This window comes from Carettochelys insculpta, chromosome 2 (genome assembly GCF_033958435.1).
Source record: "Carettochelys insculpta isolate YL-2023 chromosome 2, ASM3395843v1, whole genome shotgun sequence".
Classification (NCBI taxonomy): domain Eukaryota; kingdom Metazoa; phylum Chordata; order Testudines; family Carettochelyidae; genus Carettochelys; species Carettochelys insculpta.
The window spans coordinates 273,028,065-273,055,565 of NC_134138.1; the positions used below are offsets into that span (position 1 = coordinate 273,028,065).

A 27,501-nucleotide genomic window follows, 5' to 3' on the forward strand; every position below is an offset into this window, starting at 1 on the left:
GCTCTTCAACTTACTCATAACTGATCATGAACAGATGGGGGGGGGGGGAGTAAACAGTGAGCTGACAAAATTTGCAGATGACAAAAAATTACTCAGAATCGTGAGGTGCAAACCTGACTGCAAAGAGTTACAAAGAGATCTCACAAAACTGGGTGACTGAGCAGCACAAGGGCCGACAGAATTCAGTGTTGAGAAATGCAAAGTAATGCACATGGGAAAATATAATCCCAACTATAGATACAAAAATTATGAGGTCTCAAATAGCTGTTACCACTCAAGAAAGAGATCTTGGAGCCATTGTGGAAACATCTGCTGAAAGTACAGTGGCAGTGTAACACGCTGGTGGAATATTGGGAACTGTTAGGAAAGGAAAAGAAAATAAGACAGAAAATATCACATTGCCTCCAGATAAAGTCATGGTTTGCCAGCATCTTGAATACTGCATGCATACCTAGTTGCAGCATCTAAAAAAATGATGTAATGGATTTGGGAAAAGTACAGAAAGTTGAAGAGAAATGGTTAGGGCTAAGGCACCACTTCAATATGAGGAGAGATTAAAAAGACTGGGACTTTTCAACTTGGAAAAGAAATGACAAAAGGGTGTGGGATGTGTTAGTAGTAGTAGTAGGCATCCTTCAGTCTGCATAGACTATGGATCGCGCCCTTTAAAGTTTCAATTGAGGACTTCATTTACAGCATCTATTGTGACTATGAAGACCCACACGAGAGTGACAGTCCTTGCTGCATCTCTTGCAGATGTAGGGGGTGTCTAGCAACTCCTTATTGTGCTTTCTGTGTGCTCGCTTCTGATGTGTTAGAGGTCTAGAAAATCATGAAGCGCATGAAGAAATAGAATAAGGAGACTTTATTTAGTCCTTCACTCATATAACACAAGAAATTCACCCAACTAAACTTACAGGCAGCAGATGTAAAACAAACAAAAGGTATTATTTCTTCATGGACAACCTGTGGAACACTCTGCTGGGGCGGGCGGAAAGGCTCAAACTGTAAGAGGGTTTCAATAAGAATGAAATAAGTTCAAGGAGAGTAGGTCCATCAATGGCTACTAGCCAAAATGGGTAGGGATGGTGTCTAACCTCTCTTTGGCAGAAGCTGGGAAGGGGCAGTAGGGGATGGATCGTTTGATGACAGCCTCCTCTGTTCATGCCTTTTGAAACACCTGGCATTGGCTGCTGTTGGAAGACAGGATCCTGGGCTAGATGGAACATTGGTCTGAATCAGTATGGCCATTGTGATTTTCTTTTATAGAGCTCAAATTTGTTTATCCCTTGCTGTAACCCAGTAGACCCCCACAGATGAATTGGGGGAGGGGTGTCCATTAAACCTGAAAGTCCATTAAATATGAAGTTTTACTGCCCACCCAACCACAACGGGCTCCCCCAGTCCCGCCCCCCAACCCCTTCTCCCCAGAGCCACCGGAGCCTGCTGCCTCTGGAGGAGCCCCCAGAGCCCACCACACAGCTGGGACCCCACCATGGGGCCAGAGCAGCCCCGCTGTGCACGGCTGGGGCTGCCGGCCCCACTGAGCAGCTGAAGGAGCTGCCACCGCCACCACCACCAGAGCTGCCACGTGCTCCTCCCACAAGGGGTGGGGTGGGTACACAAGTGCCATCTGTCTGCATTTGTGTCCCACCCCCAGGGGAAGCCTGTGATGGCACCTGGGGCCCTGCAGGCCATGGGGGAGGGTTCAGCAGCATTGGCTCCGGCAGCTCCGGTAAGTCACCTTACTTTTGGGGGGGGGCATTATTTAGGATCTTATGGGCCCCAATTAAGTGGACTTGGGGAACAATGTGGCAGGGGCCTGGCAGACATCCATAGCTCCTTACGTCTGCTGAATTGGGGTCCGTAAAATCGAGGGTTCACAGTATAGGAATTTGATCCAGTGCTCCTGTTGGCGAATTGCAAAGTTACCTGCCCAAAAACTAGAGCTTTCAACTGCCTCAGTAACGCCTGGAAAGTGGTGGTGTTGTGGGGGGGGGGGGGGGGCAGGAGGGAGGCTGGGATCGATACACCCCATCCTCCCATTTTGCTGCTTGGCTTGTACTGAGCATGCTCAGAAACACTGCTGAAGCTGCTTTCCCTCAGTGTGTCCCCCCCCAGCCCCACTCTCACTCTGCCCTCCCCCCATCACGGAATGGACAGTTCGTCCCTTCCACACCAAAAGCTGACATGGTGGTCCACTCAGCAGAGTAAAATTTAAGCATTTGTGTAACTCGTGACAAACTCAGGGCTTCAGCATGTCTGAATCCTCCTTACTTTCTGTGCTAAATAGTAACAGAGCAGTAGCCATGCTAGTCTGTACTGTAACAAAACAAACCAGCAGTCACGTAGCACTTTAAAGACTTAACAAAATAATTTATTAGGTGATGAGCTTTCGTGGGACAGACCCACTTCTTCAGATCTGTAGCATACCCAGTCCTGACTCAGTTATATAGCACAGAGGTCCAAAAAAAATGTCAATAAAAACTGAAATACATGGAACTGAAGAAGTGGGGTGAGTAGTGGGGATGTTAAGTGTCTTGCCTGAGATAATTGCAAACATCAAAGGAAGGGAGAAAGTACTTTTAATGCATGGGATAACTGCTGTCACTGTTCATACCAAGTGTTAACATGTCGAATTTGAGCATGAACCCCAGTTCACAAATCTCACTATGTAATCTGCTTTTAAAGTCTCTTTGTTGTAGACTGCTGTTTTGTTTCCATGCTAGTTAGTTTACTCATGTGCAAAGTGGATGTAAAATTTATCTGGTTGAAACATGAGTAAAGATTTTTATTTTGTTTTGTTTTGTTTTGTTTTGTGCAATCGTGTGTGTTCCCAGCTTCCCAAAAGGGACGGTTTTTCTTGTAGCTGAAAATATTCTCCCCCCCCTTTTTTCCTCACTAAAAAGCTTTTAAATTAAACAATTATTATTGTGAGAGCAGGCATTGAGGGAAAGGGATGAGATGGAGAGGGGAAAGAAAGGGTCACTGAGCCAACAAAAAGATTCATTGATATAGACAAAAACAGAAGTATTTTAAAATGTTGTAATTTTCATGGGGAAGGTAATTTTTGCAGGAAAAAAATTCAGTTGAAAATTTGCAACCCTCTGTAATGCAAAGGATACATTCATTTTGCACAGATGTAAATGACTGCAGAAGGGTCAAGGCCATGCAGACTCAGGTCCCAGATCTGCAGACAAATGCTGATTTGTATATTCCCAGCTATCCTATCTCACCCCTACACCCACACCTGTGCCAAGTGGCTCCTACATTACACAGTGTAACTGAGGAGTTAGGTAGTCTTGGGTGCTGAAGGTGTGTTATGGCCTTAGACCTTTGGAATTTGTAAGAAGCCTGTCATGTTTCATTGATTAGACTTCTTGGAAACTTTGGCAATCAAAATGTCCACTGTTCTGTGAAACACAAGTGCCACTATCCCATGGCTGGCCAACATGAAAATAACAGCCTATGCATACCACCTGCTGTGGGGGTTGCTCCTTGAGATCCAGTTGTAGACGTGTACTTTTGGATATGAAAGCCCTACATTCAAATCCTGTTAACACCATGGGAGAGGGGGAAATTATTACCCTTCCAGTTAACAAGCACTCATGACTTTGTACTTGTTAATTTCATTCTTTATTATCTTGTTACACTAGAGTGTAGACTCCAGTCAAAACTTGGGTGCTATTGGTTAGTTGCCATTAAATCCCTGAAACCCAAGATAAATTTATTGAAGTTTTATGGCATGGTAATTTAATATGAAGCAACAGTGCAGTCTGGAGATAGGAGGGAGGAGAGTTGTGCATATTTATTAAGAGAGCAGTGAACTCTTCCATTAGCAACACAGAACAGTTTAGGAAGGGAAGAGAAAGCAGACAGACAGCTGCAAATTTTACCAAAGCAGGAATGTAGTAGTGAAGTCATTGTGTGTCCGGTTAAGGTCAGCGCATTGATGCATGGCTGCGGTGGGGATTATTGGAAACCAAACTGGTTTTAAAAAACACTGAGAAATTGAAGAAGTCCGTATGTCCTGAAGTAGATGTAGCAGAATCTGATTTTTATTTGTGTATAATTTTGACAGATAATATTGATGTTTAATTATAAGCCTACTTTTAGATGGTTATTGACTTTAACTTTTCAGACAATAATTATTTAATGACAATATACTTCAGGATTCAGACACTTAAAGCTTTAAAACTGTCAAAACACAAGCTGTTGATATCTAACGTCAAAATATACAAAGTAAGCAGCCCTGAATTGAACTGTAATGAGTTCTCAGGCACATTTTTATTACTTTGCCTATCCATGCATTATGTTTAGTATTAATGTACTTGTTGTCGAATTGTGGGTGTATAGTGAAATCAACATTTACTGACATTTACCAATAAAAATCTGTCTTCTAAGCCAACATACTTTTTTTTTTAACCTAAGGAATTATTTGGTCAGAATCAGACTCAGACAGACAGAAACAAAACAATTTTATTGGAAAGAAGCAAAGCTTCTGAAAGGAACTTCTAACAATGTACAGCCATTAATATTATTCCAACATGTAATTATCTGTACAGGTGATTCTCACCTTATCATTGTGGGGCACATATGCAGTTCTCTGTGTGTACACTACGTGGCTCTAAGGATGTCACAGCTGTGTACTGACTGGGCAGCAAGCAGCCCACAAGGCATAGGTTGAGAATCCATGACCTACACATTCAGTTAAGTGGAGCTTGTAAAACTATCTGCAAGTGTTATCTGGTGACTCCTAATAATGTAACAACTTCCTGGTGACAAAAGTCCAGCTGTAAAGATGGCAAAGGGGCTCAATATAAACCAAAGAGTCTGCAAGAGTCAATGGTGAAAAGTACCAGTGCTGGGGGTACAACTGGGATGGAGAAATACCTTTCAGGAAAGAGGTATACAGTGGTAGGGAAGCACCTAAGACAGCAGTCAAGACAGGACCTCCACTGCTATTCAGAGTCCAGAAAGAACCAGGAGGAGCGAGAAAAACTTACAAAAGCCGTGAGTGACCTAGGCTGTCTTTGTGGTATGAAACCCTGGCCCCACTGAAGTTATTGGGACTTTTGCCTTTAATTTTTCGGTTGAGCCAAGATTTTACCTGTGGCGCAGTGTGGACTTTCTGGTTACCTCTATACAACAGCCTTGTTTCAAAATAAGCTATTCCAGGATTTTTTTTTAGAATGAAGGGTTCTTTCAAGATGGGGTTTATTTTCAAAAAAACCATGTCTACACTGCTTGTTTTCTCTCTAAAGAATCTCTTCCAAAAAGAGAGTATGCAAATGAAGCATGAGATATGTAAATCAGTGCCTCATTTGCATTTTCAATTTCCCTTATTTGCATTCCTCTTTTGAAAGAGGAATGCAAGTATAGATGACACCTTGGTGCATGGCCATAGCCTATTAAACCAATTCGTAGTGGTGAAGTGGTACTTCCTCAGCTTAGAGACTAAAAAAAATTGGAAATGAGGAAAGCTGCAGGAAAGTCTGAGACGTGTACACAATGAATTGTTTTTAATTCTCAGCTTCTGTCTTCCCCACTTCTCCCTGTCTTCCTCTGCTGTGCGTCCAGCTCCCACTTAGCTCGAATACCTTTTTATCAGAACCTTCTGTGTCATCATCTCACTTCCACTGGCAGGTTGCTCACTGGCTTTCCTTCTACAATCCTTAATTACGCCATCAGCAAACCACTTAGCTCCTGCCTTGTGCTCTTCAACAGTGGGGATAAGCGAGTTAGCACAGCTGCTTCAATTCACATCTTTCACATTCGCTTCCAACTGAATTTATTCTCCAAGAAATTCAGTTACCACTTTTTAATTCATGAGTTTCTGTCCCAGAAAGTCTTTGCTCTAAATAATGAGTGGCACCATTTGACAATGTTTAATTCATCAACCTCCTATTCCAATCATATTTCCTGGGAGCAGAGTTTACACTTTTCCATTCACTCTGCCACTGCCTGACTCCCAACTGGCTTCTCAGCCATCAAGATAAATTATAGAGGTGAAAGCCGGCCAATAAATACCTGTTAGCATTCTAGAGTCTGTTCTGTAGGCTAGTGCATTACATCTTCACTCTTGGTGCTTTGTCGCTCACAGCTTCTACGCATGGAGAGAATTGTGTGTGCAGTGTTTTGTTTTACTGTGGGGTATTTTTTAAAATGTTCATGCTGCTCTGAGTTCACTTTAGAAAAGGCAAGTGGAAGAAGTGAACCTTGCACTTGGAGTGGAAAGTAGTGAGGTTTGTGATGGTGGGTAAGCCTGGAAGAGTTGATTCCGGAGTCTGAAACAGTCCCCCTGGGACAGCTCTGTCTCCTGCATAAATGAGCTTTAGCCTTATGGTAAGAATTTCCATTGTGCCAGAGGACCAGAGTCTTCGTTCTGGAGCTTGAGATGGTCTTTTATATGTGTTGGGTCAAGACAACTGAGCAGCTTGAAGAAAGGGAAGGAGATTTGGGGCATGACTCTGTATCTGTTATGGGAAGCCAGCATGGAGTGCAGCAAACAGATGTGATGGGCCCTTTGCTAGCCCAGGATGCTGAGCAGAGATGTATTGCAGCACTCTGAACTAGTTGGAGTTTCCTGAAGATTGAAGGTGCCATTCCCAGTCAGGTTTCATTGCTCACATGCTTCTAGATCAAAAGGGTGTATAACTGAGGCCATGTCATCATCCACCAGGATGGGAAGGCATCTCCTGGCCAATGGGAGATGGTAGCAAGTGATCCTCACAAGTGCTGCAATGTGTGAAAGAGGTGGTAGCTAGAAATGCTTCGTTTGCAGACCAGTATATCTATGTCAGGACTAGGATACAATGATTAGGATTCACTGGACACTGATCCTGGCTCTCAGTGTTCTGTGCTGTTATTTACTGTAATTTTCCCCTAAATGTCTTCTAAGGCTTGATCTACACTAGGGTAGAAAGTCCAATTCCAATATGCAATTCTAGCTACGCCGTTAGTGTAGCTAGAATCAACATATCAGAATTGACTTTCTTATCCTGTGCAGAATGGGGCTTTTCAGGCTTGTGCCAACGTCCCTGACTCTGTGCAGTAGCACGGCATACCAGCGTAGATGGCTGAGACCAAAGAGATCAATTTTCCTGCGTCTTAACACACACAGCAAAATCGAACTCCAGAAGATTGACTGCAATGCAGTTGATCAGCCAATAAGTATAGATTCACCCTAAGAGCCCAGTAAGCAGTCAAAGTGTTTGTAATGCTGCTTGATAATACTGACCTTCCATAGTCCAGCAAATTCTCCCATCTGGCACCGGTCGGGTCCCAAGGGTACCAGATTAGAGAGGTTCAACCTGTAGCAGTATTCCTCTTGGTAGCAAGAAAAGTACAATGGAGGAATTCTTCACACTTCTTTGCTCATTGCTCTCTGCCCCACCCTCATGAAACACCCAACCATCAGTTTGGTAGTAACTGCCCAGTGACCAGCATGGGCTGGGACCAATGCTCACTGATGAAAATGTGTGCACTATGACACCACTAAGACTGGGTCTGTGGATGAACTAGGGAGTTCAAGTCTTCAGGCCTTTCCATGTGTCTCCTTTCTCCAGCACTGCGTTCATACGAGAAGGAGAATCATGGTACTGTAGAGGGGATACACAACCTGGTTCAGCGATGGGCAAGTGTAAGATACTAGAGGGCCACAACATCCACTAAAATTCTTCGGCATGAGGGGTTGGAGGGTGGGGCTGGAATAGTGAGATGTGAGGATGGTCAAGTCTTGGCTTGGGATGTAGGAAACCCTAGGGGATGGCCCACCCCACACCCACCCCATGGCCAAAAATTCTCTCTTGATTCCAGGAAATCTCACTTTCTTAGAAGTTTTCTTTCATTTCTTTCATGATTCACACCCTTCTGGAATTCACAAAGCCAAGTCCTCACGCCTTTTCTTCTGTAATGGCAGCTTGGGGTGTACAAGACAAACATGATTTTAGGGACATAGGTCCAGAGGTGGATTAAGCCTTTGTAGGGTCCTGGGCCAGAGTAAGTGGTGGCCTCTGCTCACCCCTTGTATCTACACTGTCCCCTGTCCCCAGCTGCAATACTGCTGGAGTGCAGGGTTAGGGTAGGGGGCTTGTCCTGCTTCCCCTGTGCTCCTGCCAGGGAGCAGAGTTGGGGTATGGGGGTTTCCTCCACTCCCCAGCAGGAGCACTGGGCAGGCAGAGTGGGTCAGGGAATGGGATCTTCCATTTTTCTGGCCCCTAAAAGGGGCAGAGGCCCTGGGCATGGGTCCCCTTGGCCCAGTAGCTAGTCTGCCACTTCCTAGGTGTCCTCCCACTTCTGTAATCCTGTAAACTAAAGGCAATGGTAAGAGTCTCTCCCCTGAAAAGGACATCAATTTGAATCAGCATTTGGTAGGAGGGTGGCCTGACAATGAGGGGGGAACTTCTAAAGATTCAAAAGCCAGGGTCAGTTTGGACAAAGAACCCTGAAATCTCAGTGCTTCTTCTTAACCTCACCCCAGGAGAGAAAAGATGGAATTTAGGAGGTCTGGGCCAACTTCCTATGTGGTCGCTTGATCTGCCTGTGCCTCAGTTCCCCATCTCAAAACCAACCCACTGTTTGGCTAGGTTGTGAACTATTGTGGGCAGGATTACCACATTTATATGGTGGCTGGCACCATGGGGCTTTGCTGTGCACCCCCCCCCCCCCGCCTCCAGTGCCAGTGAAATTCAAACATTACCAATAATGATAAACTAAATGAATTTCTTGGGTCTGCAAAGTTCAGATGGAAGTATCTGATAGAGAGAGGTTGAGCTTTCTGGTCCGTTTGGCCTTGCTGCAGATAGTGAAACCACAACATCTCTTGCAATAGTTCAACTTCCTCTGTTGGCCAGGATCACAAAATGCTAACGCAGCACAAACATAAATATCATACTGTTATTTATTTATTTATTTATTTTGCAGTGCAGAGGCACCTAGCAACCCCCACCTCACCTCACCCACACACACACCAGCCATGGACCAGGACCCCAGTGTGCTAAGGGCTGTAGAAAAAGCAAAGCAAATTGGGGGCCGCTGCCCCCACAACACTTACAATCTAAGTATAGGAGAAGAGATAACAGATACACACAGATCGATGGCAGAGCTCCAGGAAATAATGAGATAACATTGGTCAGCACGTGGTTCAGCACCCCAGCACCTTACAGCTGTCAAATCATTTTACAGGGAAATGAGTTTTAGGAAAAGGGATTTGAAGAGGGACAATGTAGTCGGCAAGTTTATATGAAGATGATAACAAGCTAAGTTTGACAAAGCCCTAGCTGGGATGGTTTAGTTGGTGTTGACTCTGCTTCAAGAGGAGGTTGGGGGAAGGCTTGGGCTAGATCGCCTCCTGAGGGCTCTTCCATCCTTAACCTTCTAATAAGGTTATAGGGCAGGAAAATTGGCAGAAATGCAAGATACCTATAGGGGTAGACATATAAGAATGTAGCAGACAGCGAAAACATAGGAACAGACATACTGGGTCAGACCAAAGTTCCGTCTAGTCCAGTATTCCGACAGTGGTCAATGCTAAGTGTCCTAAAGGAATGAACAAAACAGGTAATTATCAGGTGATCCCTCCCCTGTCACCCATTCCCAGCTTCTGACAAACAGAGGCTAATAGTCATTAAGGACCTAGACTCCATGAATTTATCTAGCTCTTTCATGAACCCTGTTATATTCTTGGCTTTCATAACATCCACTGGTAAGAAGTTCTACTGGTTGACTGTGCATCATGTAAAGAAATACTTCCTTTTAAGAACATAAGAACATAAGAATGGCCATACTGGGTCAGACCAAAGGTCCATCCAGCCCAGTATCCCGTCTGCCGACAGTGGCCAATGCCAGGTGCCCCACAGAAGGAGAACAGAAGACAATGATCAAGTGATTTATCTCCTACCATCCATCTCCTGCCCTTGTACTGAAGGCTAGGGCACCATACTTTACCCCTGGCTAATAGCCATTTATGGACCTAACCTGCAAAAATTTATCGAGCTCTTTTTTAAACCCTAATACAGTCCTGGCCTTCACAGCCTCCTCCGGCAAGGAGTTCCACAGGTTGACTGTGCGCTGTGTGAAGCTTTGTTTTAAGCCATCTGTCTATTAATTTCATTTGGTGGTCCTTACTTATTGTCTTATGAGAAGGAGTAAATAATGCTTTCTTATTTGCTTTCTCCACACCAGTCATGATTTTATAGACTTCTGCTATATTCTCCAATCATCTCTTTTTAAAGATGAAATTCCCAATCTTATTTATCTCTCCTCATATGGCAGCCATTCCATACCCTTAATAATTTTTGCTGCTCTTCTCTGAACCTTTTCCAATTCCAATATATCTTTTTTGAGATGGGGTGATGACATCTGCACACATTATTCAAAGTGTGGGCATACCATAGACTTGTACAGAGTAAATATGATATTTTCTGTCTAATTATCTATCCCTTGCTTAGCAATAACCATTGAAAACCCTCTCATTTTATGACCAGCTCTACAAACAATGGTTTATGCTGATGTCAGTCTTACTGAGATGAGCGGAAGAGAAGAAAGGAGGAACATATATTTTTGTTCCTTGCCATTTATATTAATAACTTGAGTGGCACTCAGATGCTGGGAATTGGAAGTGTCTTGTGCAGGAAATGGAAGTGTCTTGTGTATTAAATATTATGTGTGGGCATGGGAAAGCTAGATTTAACCCAAACACAATGATTTGTATTCATTATTTTATAGCAAATTTGGTAATTTTTATCAAAAACATTCTCAAATTCCATCCTGGGCCACTTACGTGTATTCAAAATACTGCCGCAAAGATCTCCTTCCTGGCCCTTTGCTTTGACTCCATCCCCTCTCCCTGTTCTTTGTATTCCTTCTCATTACACCCAGCACAAGTCACTTTGCTTCACTTTTAAGGCTTATACATCCTAGTCTCACCTATTGCTAGCACAGTATTGACTCACATCTCTCTTCTACCAATGATGCTGCCTTCGATTTCCCATTTGTTACACTCCATTATGCATTCTCTCAAGCTTTGCCACAGACTTGAATGGGGCTCTCTGTAAAAATCTGGAAGGTCATGACATTATTTGGCTTCACGTCTCTCCTTAAAGTGCTCCACAATGCCTACGAAACACTTGACAATAGTTAGCAGTTGATGGGCTGGGGCCGCATTGATTCTACTGTTCGTGGGCCTCATTAGTCTCTTGTGGCTCCCTCCTACCACCTTTGTACCACCTGTTGCCTCTTGTCTTAGATTTAGATAGGAAGCTCTTTCAGGCAAGAAGGGTCTTTCTTGTTTGTTCAACCTCAACTCTGTGGTGCTACCACAATACAATTAAAAATAATAGAACAACAAAAAGTCTTGTGGCACCTAATAGACTAACAGATATTTTGGATCATAAGCTTTTGTGGACAAAGACCCACTTCATCAGATGCATCTGGTGAAGCAGGTCTTTGCCCATGAAAGCTTATGCTCCAAAATATCTGTTAGTCTATTAGGTGCCACAAGACTTTTTGTTGTTCTCAAAGCTACAGACTAACATGGCTATCTCTCTAATACTTAAAAATAATAGTCACCGCTCTTGCTTATGTAAATGTAAACATAACACCATGCAAATATGCCCAGACTAAAACAAGATTCACCAGGGGCTCTAATCCGAAATACTATGTCTACACAGCAGAAGTATTTTGGAATAAACTATTGCAGAATATTTATTTCCAAATCATCCCTATTCCCTGTGTGCACAGCCCCTATTTTGAAATAGGCGCTATTCCTCATGGAGGCTATGTCTACACTAGCCCCTTCTTTTCGAAAGGGGCATGGTAAAATGAGCGAGGTCAGAAGATGCTAATGAGGTACTGTCATGAATATGCAGCACCTCATTAGCATAATGGCATCAGCAGCAATTCAAAAGTGCCGCTTTCGAATCAAGCACCGCCCATCTAGATGGAGTCCTTTCGAAAGGACCCCTCAGTCTTCGAAAGCCCCTTATCCCTATTTGGTTTTAGGAAGAGGGGCTTTCAAAATCCGGGGGGCGTCCTTTTGAAAGGATCCTGTTTACGCAGGTGGTGCACGATTTGAATGTGTCACTTTCAAATTGCCACGGCCACCATTATGCTAATGGGGTGCTGCATATTCATGGTAGTGCCCCATTCATATCTTACAACCTTGCTCATTACCATGCCCCTTTCGAAAAGAAGGGGCTAGTGTAGACATAGCCAGAATGAGGTTTACCAAATTTAAAATAAGCCATCTGCTGTTTCAAAATAGTGGTTGTGTTATGTCAATGCTCACAAAGTTATTTCAAAATAGTGGTCAGTATTCCAATGTAACTTTGCTGTGTAGACACACGCTAGAATGCATTCACTCAAACTGACTTGACTTAGGAACAGAAAGTCCAAAATGACTGGGATTCTTGTACCAATGGGACATATTGTAAAGGAGCAGAAAGATGTCAGCCACTGGACAAAGGGGGTGTCATTGAACTTGATTTGTTCCACATGGCCCCTCTTCTGGGGCATGTTCCTTAGAGTTCAGCATGGCCTGTAACACTCTGCAGGCCACTTTTCGGCATCCTTTTGTACTCGCGATGACCTCTGAGTGCTGTAGGAAGCCAGCTAAAAACTTTCCATTGCGCAATCACTTTGTCATGTTGACCCGATCCAGGAAGGTGTCTATTGAAGGAGTTGCTCCTGCAGCAGCAAAGTAATGACAGATCCGAAATCTCCTAAGCACTGAACAGACTTATGAAAATAAAATAAAATAAAATAAAATAAAACAAAAATGAGTGCTTCTGTTGTGCAAACAACCCTCCCTGGGATATTTCACTTCCTCATCATATAAGGCAGGGATGGGCAGTTAGTACCCCCAGGGCCAAATCTGCGCAGCCAGATCATTTTATCTGGCTCAGCACAGCTCAGTTTAGGACAGCCAGGAAGGGGGCAGATGTCCGACTCAGACGTTCAGCCGCTACAGCTGCTTTTTTGCAGATCACTTGGTTCTTTGTGCTTCTCATCACAGCAGAATCAATCACTCACACTCCCAGCACCAGAACAAAGTACTAAAAATATATTTCTCTTTACAAGTTCACCTCCGGCCTGTGTCTGTGAGCTTCTCTGGGAGAAAAGCCATGCACCTGGGCCTCCAGTGTGCGTACTAGTAGGCAAAGCTTGATAAAAGGTTAACTTAGAAGTGAGAGTGTGAACCGAGAAGGTCACGGTTTGGAGGGAAAGCCAGATATAAGTATGCCACATTCCCCAGTTGTCTCTGTAGTGCTTTATTTATTTATTAAATGTACAGCACATTTCTATTACATTAACTGTTAGAGGCCCCCTCTAGGCGTGCAGCTCCCGTGTGCTAGATACTGCCTCAGTTTCCCTGTCAGGTAAAACGGAACAAAGGTTTTTCAATAACGTGCTCTAAGACAGTGTTTCTCAACCAGAAGCATATGTACCTCTGGGGGTACACTGAGGTCTTCCAGGGGGTACATCAACTCATTCTGATGTTTGCCTAGTTTTGCAACAGGCTACATAAAAACATTCGTAAAGTCAGTATAATCTAAAGGTCATTCAGACAATGACTTGTTTCTACTGCTTCATATGCCTTACGCTGAAGTATAATAGTTCTATTCCAATTTATTTATTTGATGATAAGATGGTAGAAAGTCAGCAAGTTTTCAGTAATAATCTTTTGTGATATTTTTGTATGTTTTTGTAAGTAAGTAGGTCTTTAAGGGAGGTGGAACTTGGTGGTAGGCAAAACAAATCTGACTCCTACAAAGGGTACAGTAACCTAGAAAGGTTGAATGGCGCTTGTTTCAAGACCTCGGATTACCTTAGGATCATGTTTCTCAACCGGTGGTACGTGTACCCTTAGGGGTAAGGAAGAGAGGTCTGGGGGCACTTATTTTTTAAAAGGGCTGCTTTATAAAAAAGGTTGAGAAACACTGCTCTAGAATGCTTTGATGGGAAGAATTTTCTGAGAGCCCTGTGTTACTGGTAACAAACAGTAACAAATCAACAAGAAATTATGGATTCAAAGGTGTAAGGAAATAACCCAAGCAAGCCACAGTATGAAACAAACATCAATTGTTTCAGTTAATAATAAAAGAAACAAATAAACTGAAACCACCAACAAGCACTCTTAAGTGACAGGGATGTGCGTTTTACAGGAAGTATGACACACGGTAAATCAGATCCTAGGATCTATGACAATGCTGCATATAGGAAGAAATGCTGAAATACACATCACTTTTGAGGTAGAGAGACAGCAGTGCATCCTGATTGCTTTAGTTCCACTGAGCACGGCTGCTTCACCACCAAAAGAAATGTCACACCTGTAATTTAAACTCCTATAAAAGAGATTGGAACAAATGAAAGTATGTGTCAGGAACCACAGTTTCAGAGCTGTAAGAGTAAATCAAGCGTGCAGAGGGTTTCTAGGTGATAGCGTAATACAAATAATATAAATAGGTTATTTGATTGTTGCTAATGCATCGCAGGTATCGCTGCAGAAGTCAGGATCAGTTTGCGAATACTTCAGAAACCAAAAAAGGGCTAAAGTTGCAACAAATGGTTCTGCAAGGTAGTGAACACCTATTTGTGACTTGAAAGTGTTCCATGCTTTGGGGAGTGAGCACCTGCCTTGTGGATTTTGATGCAGTTCGGTTAAACAAGACGAAGTTCAGATGTTTATTCAAAACAGATTAAACTCTTCAGTCTGTAGACATGAGCTGAAAGTTCTGACAGAACAGGCTGTAGGTATCCAGAAGTAGGAAACACCAGTGAAACAAGAAATGCTATGAGAACAGTTTTCTTTGTGGTGTATTGAGTGCTTCTATGGCTTGTCCCAGCTGTACCCAAGAGTACAGAGGTGAGGGCTAAACAGACATTTTGAACCTTTAACAAAGATCACTCTGAGTGTTGTCCACTTTGAGTGAAGGTTGGAAAGGATGGCATTTATGTTTCCTGAACTGGTCCACCAGCTCAAAAGATTGCCTAGCATGTGACTTCCTTTATAGCTAGTAATGACCAGGTGTCTGTGATGGATGATCCTGAGAATGCCACACTCAGGGCAGACGGCAAGAAACAGGACAGACAATCCCCAAAAACTAAGGGGTTAGTCAATAATTTGATTCACCAAACCAGTAATAACTTCTGTAGCACATGCTGGTTAACAGCAAGTATTTAGGCATTTGTAACGGGGCCACCCACTTGTGAGCACCTCTCTGTGGCAATGCCTGCTGTGCAAGGTCCTTGTCTGATCGTCTCCAAGGCTCCGGAGCTAGGATCTAACTAGCCCTGTCCATGGTGCCTTCAGCTCTTTGTGTTGGGTTTGTGGTCGGTCTTCAGCCACGGGGCCTGGTACTTGCCCAGGTTTAAGTTCAGCTCACAGGTTCAGCTGTCCAAAGAGCTGCTGGTCTTCCAGACAGTATAGGGATCTGCCTGGATTGAGCTCCTGCAAGGAACTGCCAGGACTTAGCCCAGCAGCTTCTTTTATACCAGCCTGCCAGGTCCTGATTGGCTGCCACAGAGACAGCCCCTCTATCCTTCCAGGAAGACCTCTTTTCTGCTCCTCTCACAGAGATGGGGTGTGGTAGGGCCTCTGGTCTCCTGTAGGAAGCACTGGGGCTTAGTCCACTGTATCACAGCGTTCCAGCCCTTGGTTCCCATCCAAAAAAACTGGTCTAATACAGTAAAAGGTTATTGAAAATGCAATTCACTGCGCGTGAGATTCCACCATACCCAAATGATAAGACACTTACTCCCAGATATATTTCAGCTCTTACCCAAATGTCACACTGCCAGCCAATCCTTAATAAACAAAAGATTTATTAATAAAAGAAGAGAGTTGTTAAATGGCAAAAAGATTATGCTCATTGCAAATGCTTGCAAGGTTCTTATATTAGATATGTGACAATGATGGATGAGTCTAATGTCTTGCAAGAATCTCTCTGGAAACATCCCAAATGGCAGGTCAGATGTAAAGTCCCCGGCATTTTCTAGGGCATTCCAGGTAATTACTTGGAAGATATCAGTTCCTCAACTTAAATTCTCCCTGTTTAGACTTCAGCAGACTAGAGATATGGGATTGTGCCCAAGGTTCAGTATTTACAGCTCTCTTGCAAGCTGACAAGAAATGGTCACAGCAAGGCTTTCCTCCGGAGAAGAATAGGCAATGCAGATAACTTGCAGACCTTCACTGTTAAACTACACACTTGCTTTTAAGCTGATCTTCTATTTCCTACGCATACACAGTTAAACTAAAAAAGCACTGCATAGAGCCTATTTCAAAATAGAGCCATTGGACGTACTATGGCTTATTTCGAAAGATGCACTCGTCCTTGTGAAATGAGGTTTACCAATAGCGAAATAAGATGCCCGCTATTTCAAATTTATCTCAAAATACCTGTTGCGTCATGTAATGTTAGGTTAGTCATATCAAAATAACAGCATTTATTAAAAGAAAACTGTGCTGTGTAGACTTACCCTGAAAGGTAATATGGTTAGATGGCAAACTTCCAACCCAAGATAGGTAAACACAGACAGATACACTTAGCAACTATTCTTTGCCTCTTTTCAATATGAAGTGAATATGCTGGGATTTACTAGGCTAATTAATATTTTTTGGATACCCATGCTTAAGTAGATTGTCTTGATTACAACTGCAGTGCCTCTTGCTAAGCTGTTATGGGTTCTACACATGTTAGTTGGTTTTCCAACACCACAGTATCCCAGAATTCTTACTCTCCAGAACCAGGGTGACACTCCCATTGACTTCAGTAGCTTTTGCTTGAGTAAAACAGAAAGTCTGGGTACATGGATAAGGTCATGGAAGGGACATGGGAAAGCTGTCAGGGACTACTGCAAACTAGTTGTTATACAGTGCCTTGGACAAGGAGGCCCAGTCTACAGGCACTAGTCTAAGAACAGTGCTACGTAATAACTAGGGAGGTCAGGATTTGGCCCTGAATGTTGTAAAATTCATGATCTGGAATAGAAATTGGCAAATGAGGCCTGTTTTTTTTTTTGTGACCATCAAATCAACATGTGCATGGTTTCACCATCCTCCTCTTTTCCTTCCAGGTAATGTGACCAAGAACTGCACAGACGAAGGCTGGGCAGACATGTATCCTGCCTCCTATGCAGCAGCTTGTGGATATGATGCCAATAGCATTCCAGTAGAAGAGGTCTGTAACGCCCTGAGGAGTAGAATTCAAAATGTTTTTTTTTCCCTCTGGGGTGCATAGAGGAATACCCTGACCCTCATATAATTTTTCCCTCCCTAATCCTCGAGGTGTAACAAGAAGTTCTGACCGAGTTTATCTAGAAACAGAGCTCAAGCATTCCTGCTAGTCAACACTGACAATGAAGAACCAGGTGTTGGGCACCTCCAAAATCTCACTGATTTCAACAGGAGTTGCAGGTACCCAGCACCTCTGAAGGTCAGGCATCTGCCTATTTATAGATATAGCTGCATCACCTTGATATTAAAGTTTGAAAATATCTTGTCCCCTGAAGAATCTCCAAGATACTTGAAAAATTGCAGTTGCCTTCTAGACAGAGCCTACTTGCCAGCCTTACCTTCATTAATTATATTAATTAGATCTGACGAAGCGGGTCTTTGCCCACAAAAGCATATGCTCCAAAATATCTATTAGTGTATAAGGTGCCACAGGACTTATTGTTGTTTTTAATCAGATAAAGTGACCTCAGTATTTGCAACTTTACCTAAAAGTGCTGTACTAAAAGGGATCTGTAGTGGGTGTATATTGGCACAGGTCTATTGGTATGAGTGAACTTGTGCTGATTTATGTTAGCTAAAGCTCTAGAAAGATATAGGGAATAATTGGGGCATGACAAATACTAGTAAGAACAGCCATACTGTATCAGACCAAAGGTCCATCTAGCCCAGGATCCTGTCTTCCAGTAGCGGCCAGTGCCAAATGCCCCAGAGGAATGAACAGAATGGGGAATCATCAAGTGATCCGCCTCTTGTCACCCACGCCCAGCTTCTGGCTACCAGCAGCTGGGTGCACCATTCCTATCCATCCTGGCTAACAAGTACTGAGGGACCTGTCCTCCATGAATGTATCTAGTCCTTTCTGAGCCCTGTTGAATTGCCGGTCTTCACGAGCACTCAAGTAATCTTATTTGGTTTTCTGAGACAACCATTAAGTGTTTGAGTGTATCTATCTAAGCAATTAATGATAGACATATCACTAATATGTGTGTGTGTGTGTGTGTGTGTGTGTGTGTAATAATACATCAGGAATTATATTGGCAACAGAACAAGATGGAGCATTATGCATTATATGTTGGGACAGGTGATCATTACCTGCCACACGTGTGTGTTGAAATGGAAGGTGGTCCCATAATGCAGTGCAGACTTCCATGTCTCACTAGAACTTTGTTTCTCACTGGAATAAATCAATGATAACCAGCCTACACAGGAAGGGATTTGATTTTCAAAGCTGACTTGAGGCAGGTCTACACGAGTCGATCCTAGATATGCCATTCCAGCTGCAGCAATTGCGAAGCTGGAATCAATGTATCTATGATCAACTTACCTGTCTGTCCTCACCAACAGATATCAATGGGAGAAACTCACCCACTACCCTTCTTACGCCTTCTGATAATGAGGAGTACAAATTGTCAACTCCTGAGAGTTCGATTTTGTGTGTCTGCCCTAGGTGCACAAGATTGAACCCCAGAGTGGGTTGATCTCCCAGTAAGTGTAGATGTACCCTAGGGGAGGTTACAATCTGACTCAGTTTGAAATTAATGGGAGCTTTATGGCTAAATTTCCCTTCTCCCACCTCCCATCTACTTTAAAAATCTTAGCATTGTAGTCAACTGGCATAATATACTAACAAAGCATAAGACGTGACTGGGTCCATGCTTTTGTCTTACACAGCCCCACTGTGTGCATCTCTTTCCCTGCATTACTGCCCATGTCCACATAAGTGAGTGCTGGGCAACAGGATTCTTAGTAATAAAACTATCTGTATATTGAGAGACTCTTGTATTCAGCACATACTGCTCCTAAGCCACTTCCAGTACCCCTACATTACTGGGACAATCAAGCAATTACATGGAAAAATCTCAAGAGGGCTTAGCCAGCCTTAATAACGGACAAATGAGAAAATCCTGAAGGAGCTCTGCACAAAGAACATCAGTGCTTATTGAAGAGGGAGTTTTAATCAGCTGCACCCATTCAAGTGTCCTGTTTCTAAGATCAAAATCTAAGGCACAGGCTCCAAGATTGGAAACTGATTGTTACAGAGCAGGAATGCAAAGGGCCTCCTCTAAGAATTCTACTTTGTGTTCTGACCCCAAAAGGATTTGGGAATTCCTGCTCCTGGCTTTGAAAACCCAATGGCTTGCTGCATTGCACAAATGCCTGATTGCCAAGAGAACTCACATTGTGATCTTTTAATTCTCTCTTAATTATTTTCTTTTGATTCACACAGGTTTGTGATGCCGCTTGACTCAAAATTTGGCTTACTCTGTATGTTACTCAACTGTACAGATGAATAGAAGTGATTTGTTGAGCTGGCTATCCGTTTGGGGAGGGGAGGAGAGAGGGAGGGCTGGAAAGAGAGAGGAAGACAGAATATATCAGCCAGTGAGACATGAGGCCCACCCTAGGGTGATAGTCACTTGTGTTTGAAACATCTCCTTAATTTTTAATGTCTACTAAGCTCTATTCAAAAACAACATGAAAAGTATTAAATATACATAAGTGCTTTTTGGAGGACATTGTTCCTGAACTCTGGCAGCCCATGGAATGTGGAATGTATAAGCATCCGAGTGGCACACTGATGATATCTGTGACTGTACAGCCTGTATCTTTTAGCTGATTTTTCAAAATGTTTGCATTTGCAAATGCAGGCCCAGTTTTCATTCATTACTTGGAGGGGTACATGCCAGTTTTGATTGAATGGGTCATGTGATGATTGCCTATTTTGCTCACTCCCTCTAAAGCTCCTGACATTGGCTGCTGTCAGAAGATAAGATAGGGCTATATGGACCTTTGGTCTGTCCCTGTATGACCATTCTTACAGAGCTAGATTAGTAGATTCCAAAAGTAGAAGGACCACTCTGGTCACCTAGTCTAACCTCCCATATCAGACAGGCCATAGAACTTCCCCAAAACAATTCCTTTGGAATAAGCACAGCTATTTAAAAAAATCAAATCTTGATCTAAAAATGGTCAACAGTGAAGAATCCACCAAGAATTTTGGTGGCTTGTTCCAGCATCACTCTCACTGTAGGTAGCGTGCAAACTGTAGGTGCATTGGCTATCTGTGTAAATGCTGCCCACAAATGTAGAGCAAATCAGTCTGCTGGTGTAGTAGAGAATCTCTATGGTTGCTGAGCACATGTTGGGAGCAAAGAGTCTGCTCAAAGAGTTCACACTGTGTTCTATCCTATTTCATCTGACATCCTCAAAGCTCTTCACAAACATTAGAGGAATCATTCAGATCTCCGTTACCCTGGGGTAAATGTGGAAGCTAGTCTACTGAAGTCAATGTAGTTATCTCAGCAATTACCCTGGCATAATAGAGATCAGAATCTGATACAAACCAATTAATTGCACAAGCTCCCTGAAATAAAAGTGATGGTTCCTAAGGAACTGGAGACATGGAGAGATTAAACAAATTGCCTGACACCAAACAAAGAGTAAACGGCAGAGCTAAGGTCAGAACCAAGAAGTCTTGATATTCAATCCCCAGCTTCCATTAATAGAGCATAGTCCCTTTCTCTTTTAGTCTGAGTAATGGGTTAGTAACCCAAGCATGGGACTCAGCCATGTTCCCAATTCCCTCTGCGACACAGGGTTGATCATTTAAACGCTGTCTTGGTTTCCTCATCTATATGGGGGGGAGGGACAGGAATGCCCACCTGGACTACATCTCCCATTATGCATCAGTACCAGAGCCTCTTTTCCTGGAGGGGAGACTGCCATGCATCATGGAAGATGTGGTCCAATTGAGGAATCCAGTCTACCGAAAAGACTGCAGCCATGAAGCCCCCAACTATGGCTTCCAGGAGGCACCGTGAAAGCATTTCTGAATCAAAATATTTGCGTTTTCAGCCCAACTATTCTGGGTTTTGATTTTTTTTCCACAAAGTCCTTTTTCTCTACAGAAATAAAACACATTTTCATCACAGCTCTGTCCCTACCCCGTGTTAGTGGATAACACAAAGTTCTCTATTGCCAGTGCCCTGTGGTACTGGGTGTAACGCATCCCCCTTTTGCATTAAAATCATTGTGTACCCACATCTATGGACAATTAAATAATGTTACACCCTGTAGGACTCTCTTGCCTGTAAATTCATTGTATAATTATGATCAGATCCTGATCCAAGACATCTTGGGGGTCAAAGGGCTTTTCTTTTCATTTGCTTCAATGGGTTTTAGTTCATGCTTTCTTCCATTTTACACTTGAAAAGGTGAACTAGTAATTAGTGAGTGGTATTGTAAGAAGTGTTTGTTATGGAGGAACCTCTGATGGCTCCTAAAAGTCCTAATCGTAATGTCTTTTCTCCATGTTGGCAGACGACATTCTATGGCACAGTGAAGACCAGTTACACCATAGGATACAGTGTCTCTCTCATTTCTCTCACTGCCTCTATGATCATTTTGTGCTTCTTCAGGTGAGACTCTGGGTGTGGAAGGGAAGGGAAACCGCAGGGGTAGGGAAACAGATGATTTAACTCCAAGGACCTCAGCAGATTCTTGGCTATAGTTCCTTTCACTTGGAATGTCCAGTAACCCCCTTTCCAGAGCAAGTTGGCCAGCAGCAGTGCCGGGACACATATAGTTGAAGTTCCTCCAATAAGGTCGTGGCCACACATTTTGGGGTGTCAGATCCATGTGACGTGAGGCATTGGGAAGTGCAAGGCCTAGCCTTTGCACCACATAGCTTAGTTAAGCAGAAAGAGGCAGTGCTGTCCCCCAGCATGTTCTGATCAAGTTTAACCTCTAGGTGCAAAGAAATCACACAATATTATGGGGCGGGGGCATTATGCCTACCCTGCAGGATTCAAGGTGGGGGCTATTTTTGGCAGCCTGAGAGGCAGTTTTGGTGCCTGGTTTGTACCTTATTCCTGTAGGACAATGATCGTAGAGGCTGCTGGTCTCTGCCATAAACCAAAAACCTGAAGATGGAAAAGATCTGCTAGATTCTCTAGTCCTTCCCATAACATCAATGCCAAAGAGTGTCTAGTTCTCATGCTTTCCCCCAATCTTGTAACAAGCCATGGGGTTTCCACCATTTCCCTCGGGAAGGTATTTCACAAGCTAAGAGACTCCTTGTAAGGAGTGAGATATTTCAGTGTTCCAGAGTATTCTCTCCACTGCCTCCAAATGACTTTGCACAGAATTAGACAGCAAATATATGGATGAAGCATACGGCATGGTGTTCCGTACAGCCATCCATCTGATCTTAACAGATGTTCCATAAGAGGGTTGTTTAAGGTCAGCTGATTAGATAAACAATGACCTGTTTGGGCACCTGTGACAAGTGGAAACACACACCCCACCCCACCCCTGGAAACTATCGCCACTCTCAAGGCCTCCTTGACAAGCACAGTATAGAGGCTTTTCACCAGCTCTGCTCCCAGTCTCCTGCTTTTCGGGGGGTGAGGGTTGGGGTGCAACCCTTCATACTGCACTAGAATCCAGAGAGAGATGTAAGAAGCGGAACATAAATCAGAGCAGCCTTAAGGCTGCTGTCTCTTACACCTAGGTTGGACAGACACCTTCACGGCCCCAGTAGATAGAGAACCATATTTGCTCTATCTCCACCCTAAGCACAGGAGCGCAGTAATTGAGAATCAGGCCCATTATGTTGTTGAGGATTGTAAAACTTGCCCGTCTCCAGGATATTAGACTTGTTGCTTTTAATTGCTGGGAAATACCTCTTAAAAAAAAAGAGCATCATAATCTACTAAAGCCTCTGGGATGGAACAAGTCCAGTGTTGCTCTTAATGTCAATTACCTTAACGTATATCTTTTAAGTGAAAATAGAATCCACATTGCTCTATAAAATATACAAATAATAATTAATTTTTGCTACAGTAGTTCAGAAAATGGAGTTTGTCCTGCTGAAAAATGTCAACTTTTTGGCAAAACATCAGCAACCAAAATCTTCTGCATAAAGCAATAGTTTTTCACAACAAAATTCAGCCAGAAGAGAAGGAATATAGTGAGAGGCAGTCCTGATGCTTAAAAACTCTGATTTCTCCATCTCTCCTCCCAACAGAAAACTGCACTGCACACGAAATTACATCCACATGCATCTCTTCATGTCTTTCATCATGAAAGCCATTGCAGTCTTCATCAAAGATGTCATTCTCTTTGAGAGCAGCGAGTTGGACCACTGCTTTGTGAGCTCTGTAAGTAGTTGATGTTTTCAGGTGCCAGCTGGTTTGGTATAGCTCCTGTAATGGTGAGGGTGGGGAGGGGCAGTCATGAAAAGCAGGCAGGGAAATGTCAGGGGAAGTTTTCAGTTGTTACCGTGCTGCACTGGCAAGGAAACCAAAACCCACTAGTTTCAGCACAGTGGGGAAGCAGAGGTCACAACATAAGTTCCTTATTCAGCAGATGTTGCTTTTTCATAGTCAGGGCCTGGGTTTGTCTGCAGTGATGAAGAAGAAGGTGTTAGAATGTTTAAAAGAGTTTGGGGTCTCCCTTACTTTGCAAACTTGAGCTACTGAAAAAGAGCTTACTATCCAAACTCCACAGAGTAGATGAAAGGACTTCCTGTTCTCTGTCTGTGGTATGCAATAGATTTCTGTTGGTCTCATTTCCATTGTCAGGTTCAGTGTGTGGTTACTGCAAGGTGTTGGTGGCCTGTGAGGTAGAGAAGGTGCGACTGTATGATCTAGGGGTCCCTTCTGGCCTTAAATTCTATGACTATGAAAATGTACATGGGTCCCCCTACACCTACCCACTGCTTCCATTGCCCACCCTAGTTCCATGCCTTCTTTCACCCAGTCCCCGTCATGCTTGCGCAATGGCAGAGGTACTGAGACCACTGACAAGGGAGCAAGAGGTCTCTGCTCTGCAGTCTTAGCTGAGAGGCAGCTGGCCGTTAGCTCGTGTTGTAGAGCACATGGCTTAAGATTGCAGGTTCACTCCCTCCTGCCGATGACCTAGGTCTGTCAGCCATACACTTGGAACAGCCTCCCAACTAATATTTGCCAGACTGCCCAGAGACCCATCTGTTCCATAACTCATTCTGGATATGATGAGCACTCAGTGCTGTCTGTTTGCTCCCGGGGTTGTTAACCATTTGTGATTTGGAGTGGTAAACTCTTTGGGGGTAGTGGGTGGGGTGTGTTGTAAAGCTCCCTGAGGAGATAGCATGATATACAAACAGGAATAAATAACTGGCCTGAGCCTTCTGCCACAAATAGCTGCCCATGTGAATGGGAAAAGAAGCCAGGAAACCAATGAGCCATGGAGATTGAACTAACCTCTCACCCCAAGAAGGGTTTCTGCTAGGTCATGAGGGAGGCTAGGTGATGGGAGACTGTGTGGAAAAAGTCCCTGCCAGTAACCATTCAAGGCTGTTAGCCTGCTGAGCTCTTAGTTTAGCATCTTTACAAATGTGAATGGACCTGGAGAGCAGATCTCTGTGCCCATTAGCACATGGGCTTTTGCCCCTGATTTCTGGGCTGTTGCTGTTTATTTCCAGCCATGTCTTTTCAGATTAAATTCAACACTCAGCACAGCCAAGGGAAAGGCTACGCCCGTGTTACAAAGACACGTGGAACAAAATTCTCCCTGCTGCACTGGACTGAACCATCCTGCTGCAAATTCTGATTTGTGGGGAAAGCCAATTAATTCCTGTTTTAATGTAAATTATATTAAAAAATTGGCCCTTGCAAAGCCGCCTTCACCCCCAGTGCAACTTGCTGTTCAGCACATCACTTCACTCTGAGTTAAGCTCCAGTCATCACAGTTAAATGCCTAATTCCTGTTGATTTCAAAGGCATTTAGGTGCCTGAATACCTAGAGGCTTCTGAGTCTCACCCCTACAGCTCAAACCGCAGGTCCTAGCAGAGGCAATGGGTGTAGGGATTCCAGGGGAGGGGGGGACACTGGCCATGTGCCCCTGCCCCACCCCTCCTCATCCCTTCTCTGCCCATGCCCCTCCCGCCCTTGCACCGCCCCTGCGCTGCCTCTTTCTGCAGAAATGCTGCATCACTTCCAGTGAGGGTGGGGCAGTCCTCGCCCTCAGCTGGAGTGGTACGGCCTGAGAGCGGCCCAGGCATTACGAAAGCGATCATTCTGACACCCATGCAAGGAGGATTTCTTTAGGGCCCACTAGTTCCTCCATAAACAAATCCAACACTGCAACATTTTAGGTGCCTATGTCAGTTTGAAGTAAGCCCATCCCATTTGAATCGCTGCAAAGGGATTGTCTTGGTTATTTACCCAGCAGTGGGAAACCTCAATTGCAGCATTCTCCAAACTGCAAGGCATCTCATCTGCTAGGACCAGCAAGTTTAGAAAACCAATGGCAAGAGGCAGATGACTTTTCCTGTGCATGGTCATTCAGCTGGTTTGTTGGTCTTTTCCCCATGTGACAATCGCCGTTGCTAAGGGTAAAAGAATTTTGGAGGGTGGGAGAAAACATCCCCAGCTGGATGCACCCCAGCGCACTCATGACTTGGCAAACGAGGCTTGTTGTCAGAAGTAAATGTAGCAGGCTAAATTGACCGTGGCTTGCAGCAATTGTGTGAAGGAGCGTCGACCCTTTGTCCTGTGTGAAGGAGATTGAGCAGTGAAAGCTTTACAAATGGGTCTTATGTGACAGCTGCCCAAAGCAATTAAGCATGTCACTAAACACAACGGTGATGAGCTCTCCTCGCACGCAGCAACGTGAAGCTTGATCTTCAGTCCCCGCCTCTGCCGTCCGGAGATTTTCAGCCAGGTTTCCCAGAGGAAGTACGACCACTGCTGTGATCTTCCTTTCGTTCTGTGGTGTTGTTCTGGGGCGGGGGCGGGGTTCAGTGAAGAAATCTAAGATCTGTTCTAGAAGTTTGCAGCCTGTGTGGCATGGGAGCTCAGATTGGGTGACCTCAGTGGTCTCTTCTAGCCGTGAAAACTACAAATAGTGGACATTTATACCCACAGAGTGTTGCTCAAGTTACCCAAAATTCTAGTTCATTTAGAACAGTGGTTCCCAACCTTTTCGAGACGGTGACCCATTTTGATAATTCAGTAAGAGTTTGTGACCCGAGGCAATTCAAAATTTCGGGGGGAGGGTCTCCCCTTGGAAAAATATTTTATAAAACTTGATTCACCCCTCACAGCCCCAAACCATCCCGCACCCCCAGTCTTAAACCCCTCGCACCCCAAAAACGCATCCCTGCCCCCAGCCTTAAACCCCTTGCATCCCCAAAACACCCCCATACCCCCCAGTCTTAAACCCCTTTCAGTCCCAAAATGCCCCCACACCTACCTCACGAGCACCTCTGCTGCCCCCCACAGCTCCTTCGCTGGGCTGCGGCCTCTGCATGTCTGCTCCCAGCCCTCCTACTCCCTCCCACCATCTGCAGCGTGGGCAGTTCCCTGCCTTGCCATGATGAAAAGGGACTCAACTTAATTGGTTTAACAGCAGGATCCCTCCTGTCAGCCGTTAAACCAATTAAATTGTTTCATTTCAGTGTGGCAGGGCACAGACTGGAAGGAAGAGTGAGCGGAAGCAGCGGCGGGAGCTGCAAATGCCTCCTTAAAGAGCCACATGTGGCTCACAGCCACCCATCTGGTGACCCTTAGAAAATCTAATCTAATCCATGTTCGGGTACCAACTCATAGGTTGGGAAACCCTGATTTAGAAGCAGCAAATAAATATGCTTTTTTTTCTCTCCTAGGCTCCAATTGTTCAAGTTATTTAAGTGTACATGTAATGTTAAGCTCACACATAGTCATGCTGGCTTCTCTGGGGCCACTCACACACTTCCAGATATTCTCAAACACCTTGCTGAATCTTGGTTTAAACCTGCTAGATTCATAAACTCTTAACACCATTGTGATCATCTAATCTGGTCTCCTGTATAACTCAGCCCATAGAACCATTCTGCAATAATTTCTTTCTAAACTACAATATAGGTTTTCTAGAAGAACATACAATCTTGGTTTTAAAATTGCCAGGGTCTGAGAATCCACCACAATGCTTGGTAAATTGTTTCCTCTGTGGTAAATTACCCTCCTTGGTAAATATATGTACCTTATTTCCAAGACAAGTTTGCTGAGGTTCATCTTCCAGCTATTGGATCTTGTGACACCTCTGTTTGACAGATCAAAGACCCAAATTTTTGATCCTTGTTTAGGTATTTATAGACACCCCTGACAAACACAGCTCAGCAGTCTCCCTCAACATTCTCTTTTTGTCTTTCTGTCGCTCTGTCTGTCTGGAAGCCACAGTATAAAACCCAATAATCAAAGCCACTAACCTGGCCAAAGATGCAAGCTGAAATCTTTTT

General features: G+C 43.9%; 1 protein-coding gene across 1 annotated transcript in view; it reads left to right on the forward strand.

Moving 5' to 3' along the window:
- Positions 1–27,501, forward strand: part of LOC142008952 (vasoactive intestinal polypeptide receptor-like) — a 204,839-nt gene that overhangs the window by 131,600 nt on the left and 45,738 nt on the right. The window contains exons 4-6 of the mRNA XM_074986333.1: positions 17,080–17,183; positions 21,560–21,657; positions 23,268–23,400. Of these exons, the coding sequence (XP_074842434.1) occupies positions 17,080–17,183; positions 21,560–21,657; positions 23,268–23,400 (335 nt within the window). The remainder of the gene's footprint in view (positions 1–17,079; positions 17,184–21,559; positions 21,658–23,267; positions 23,401–27,501) is intronic.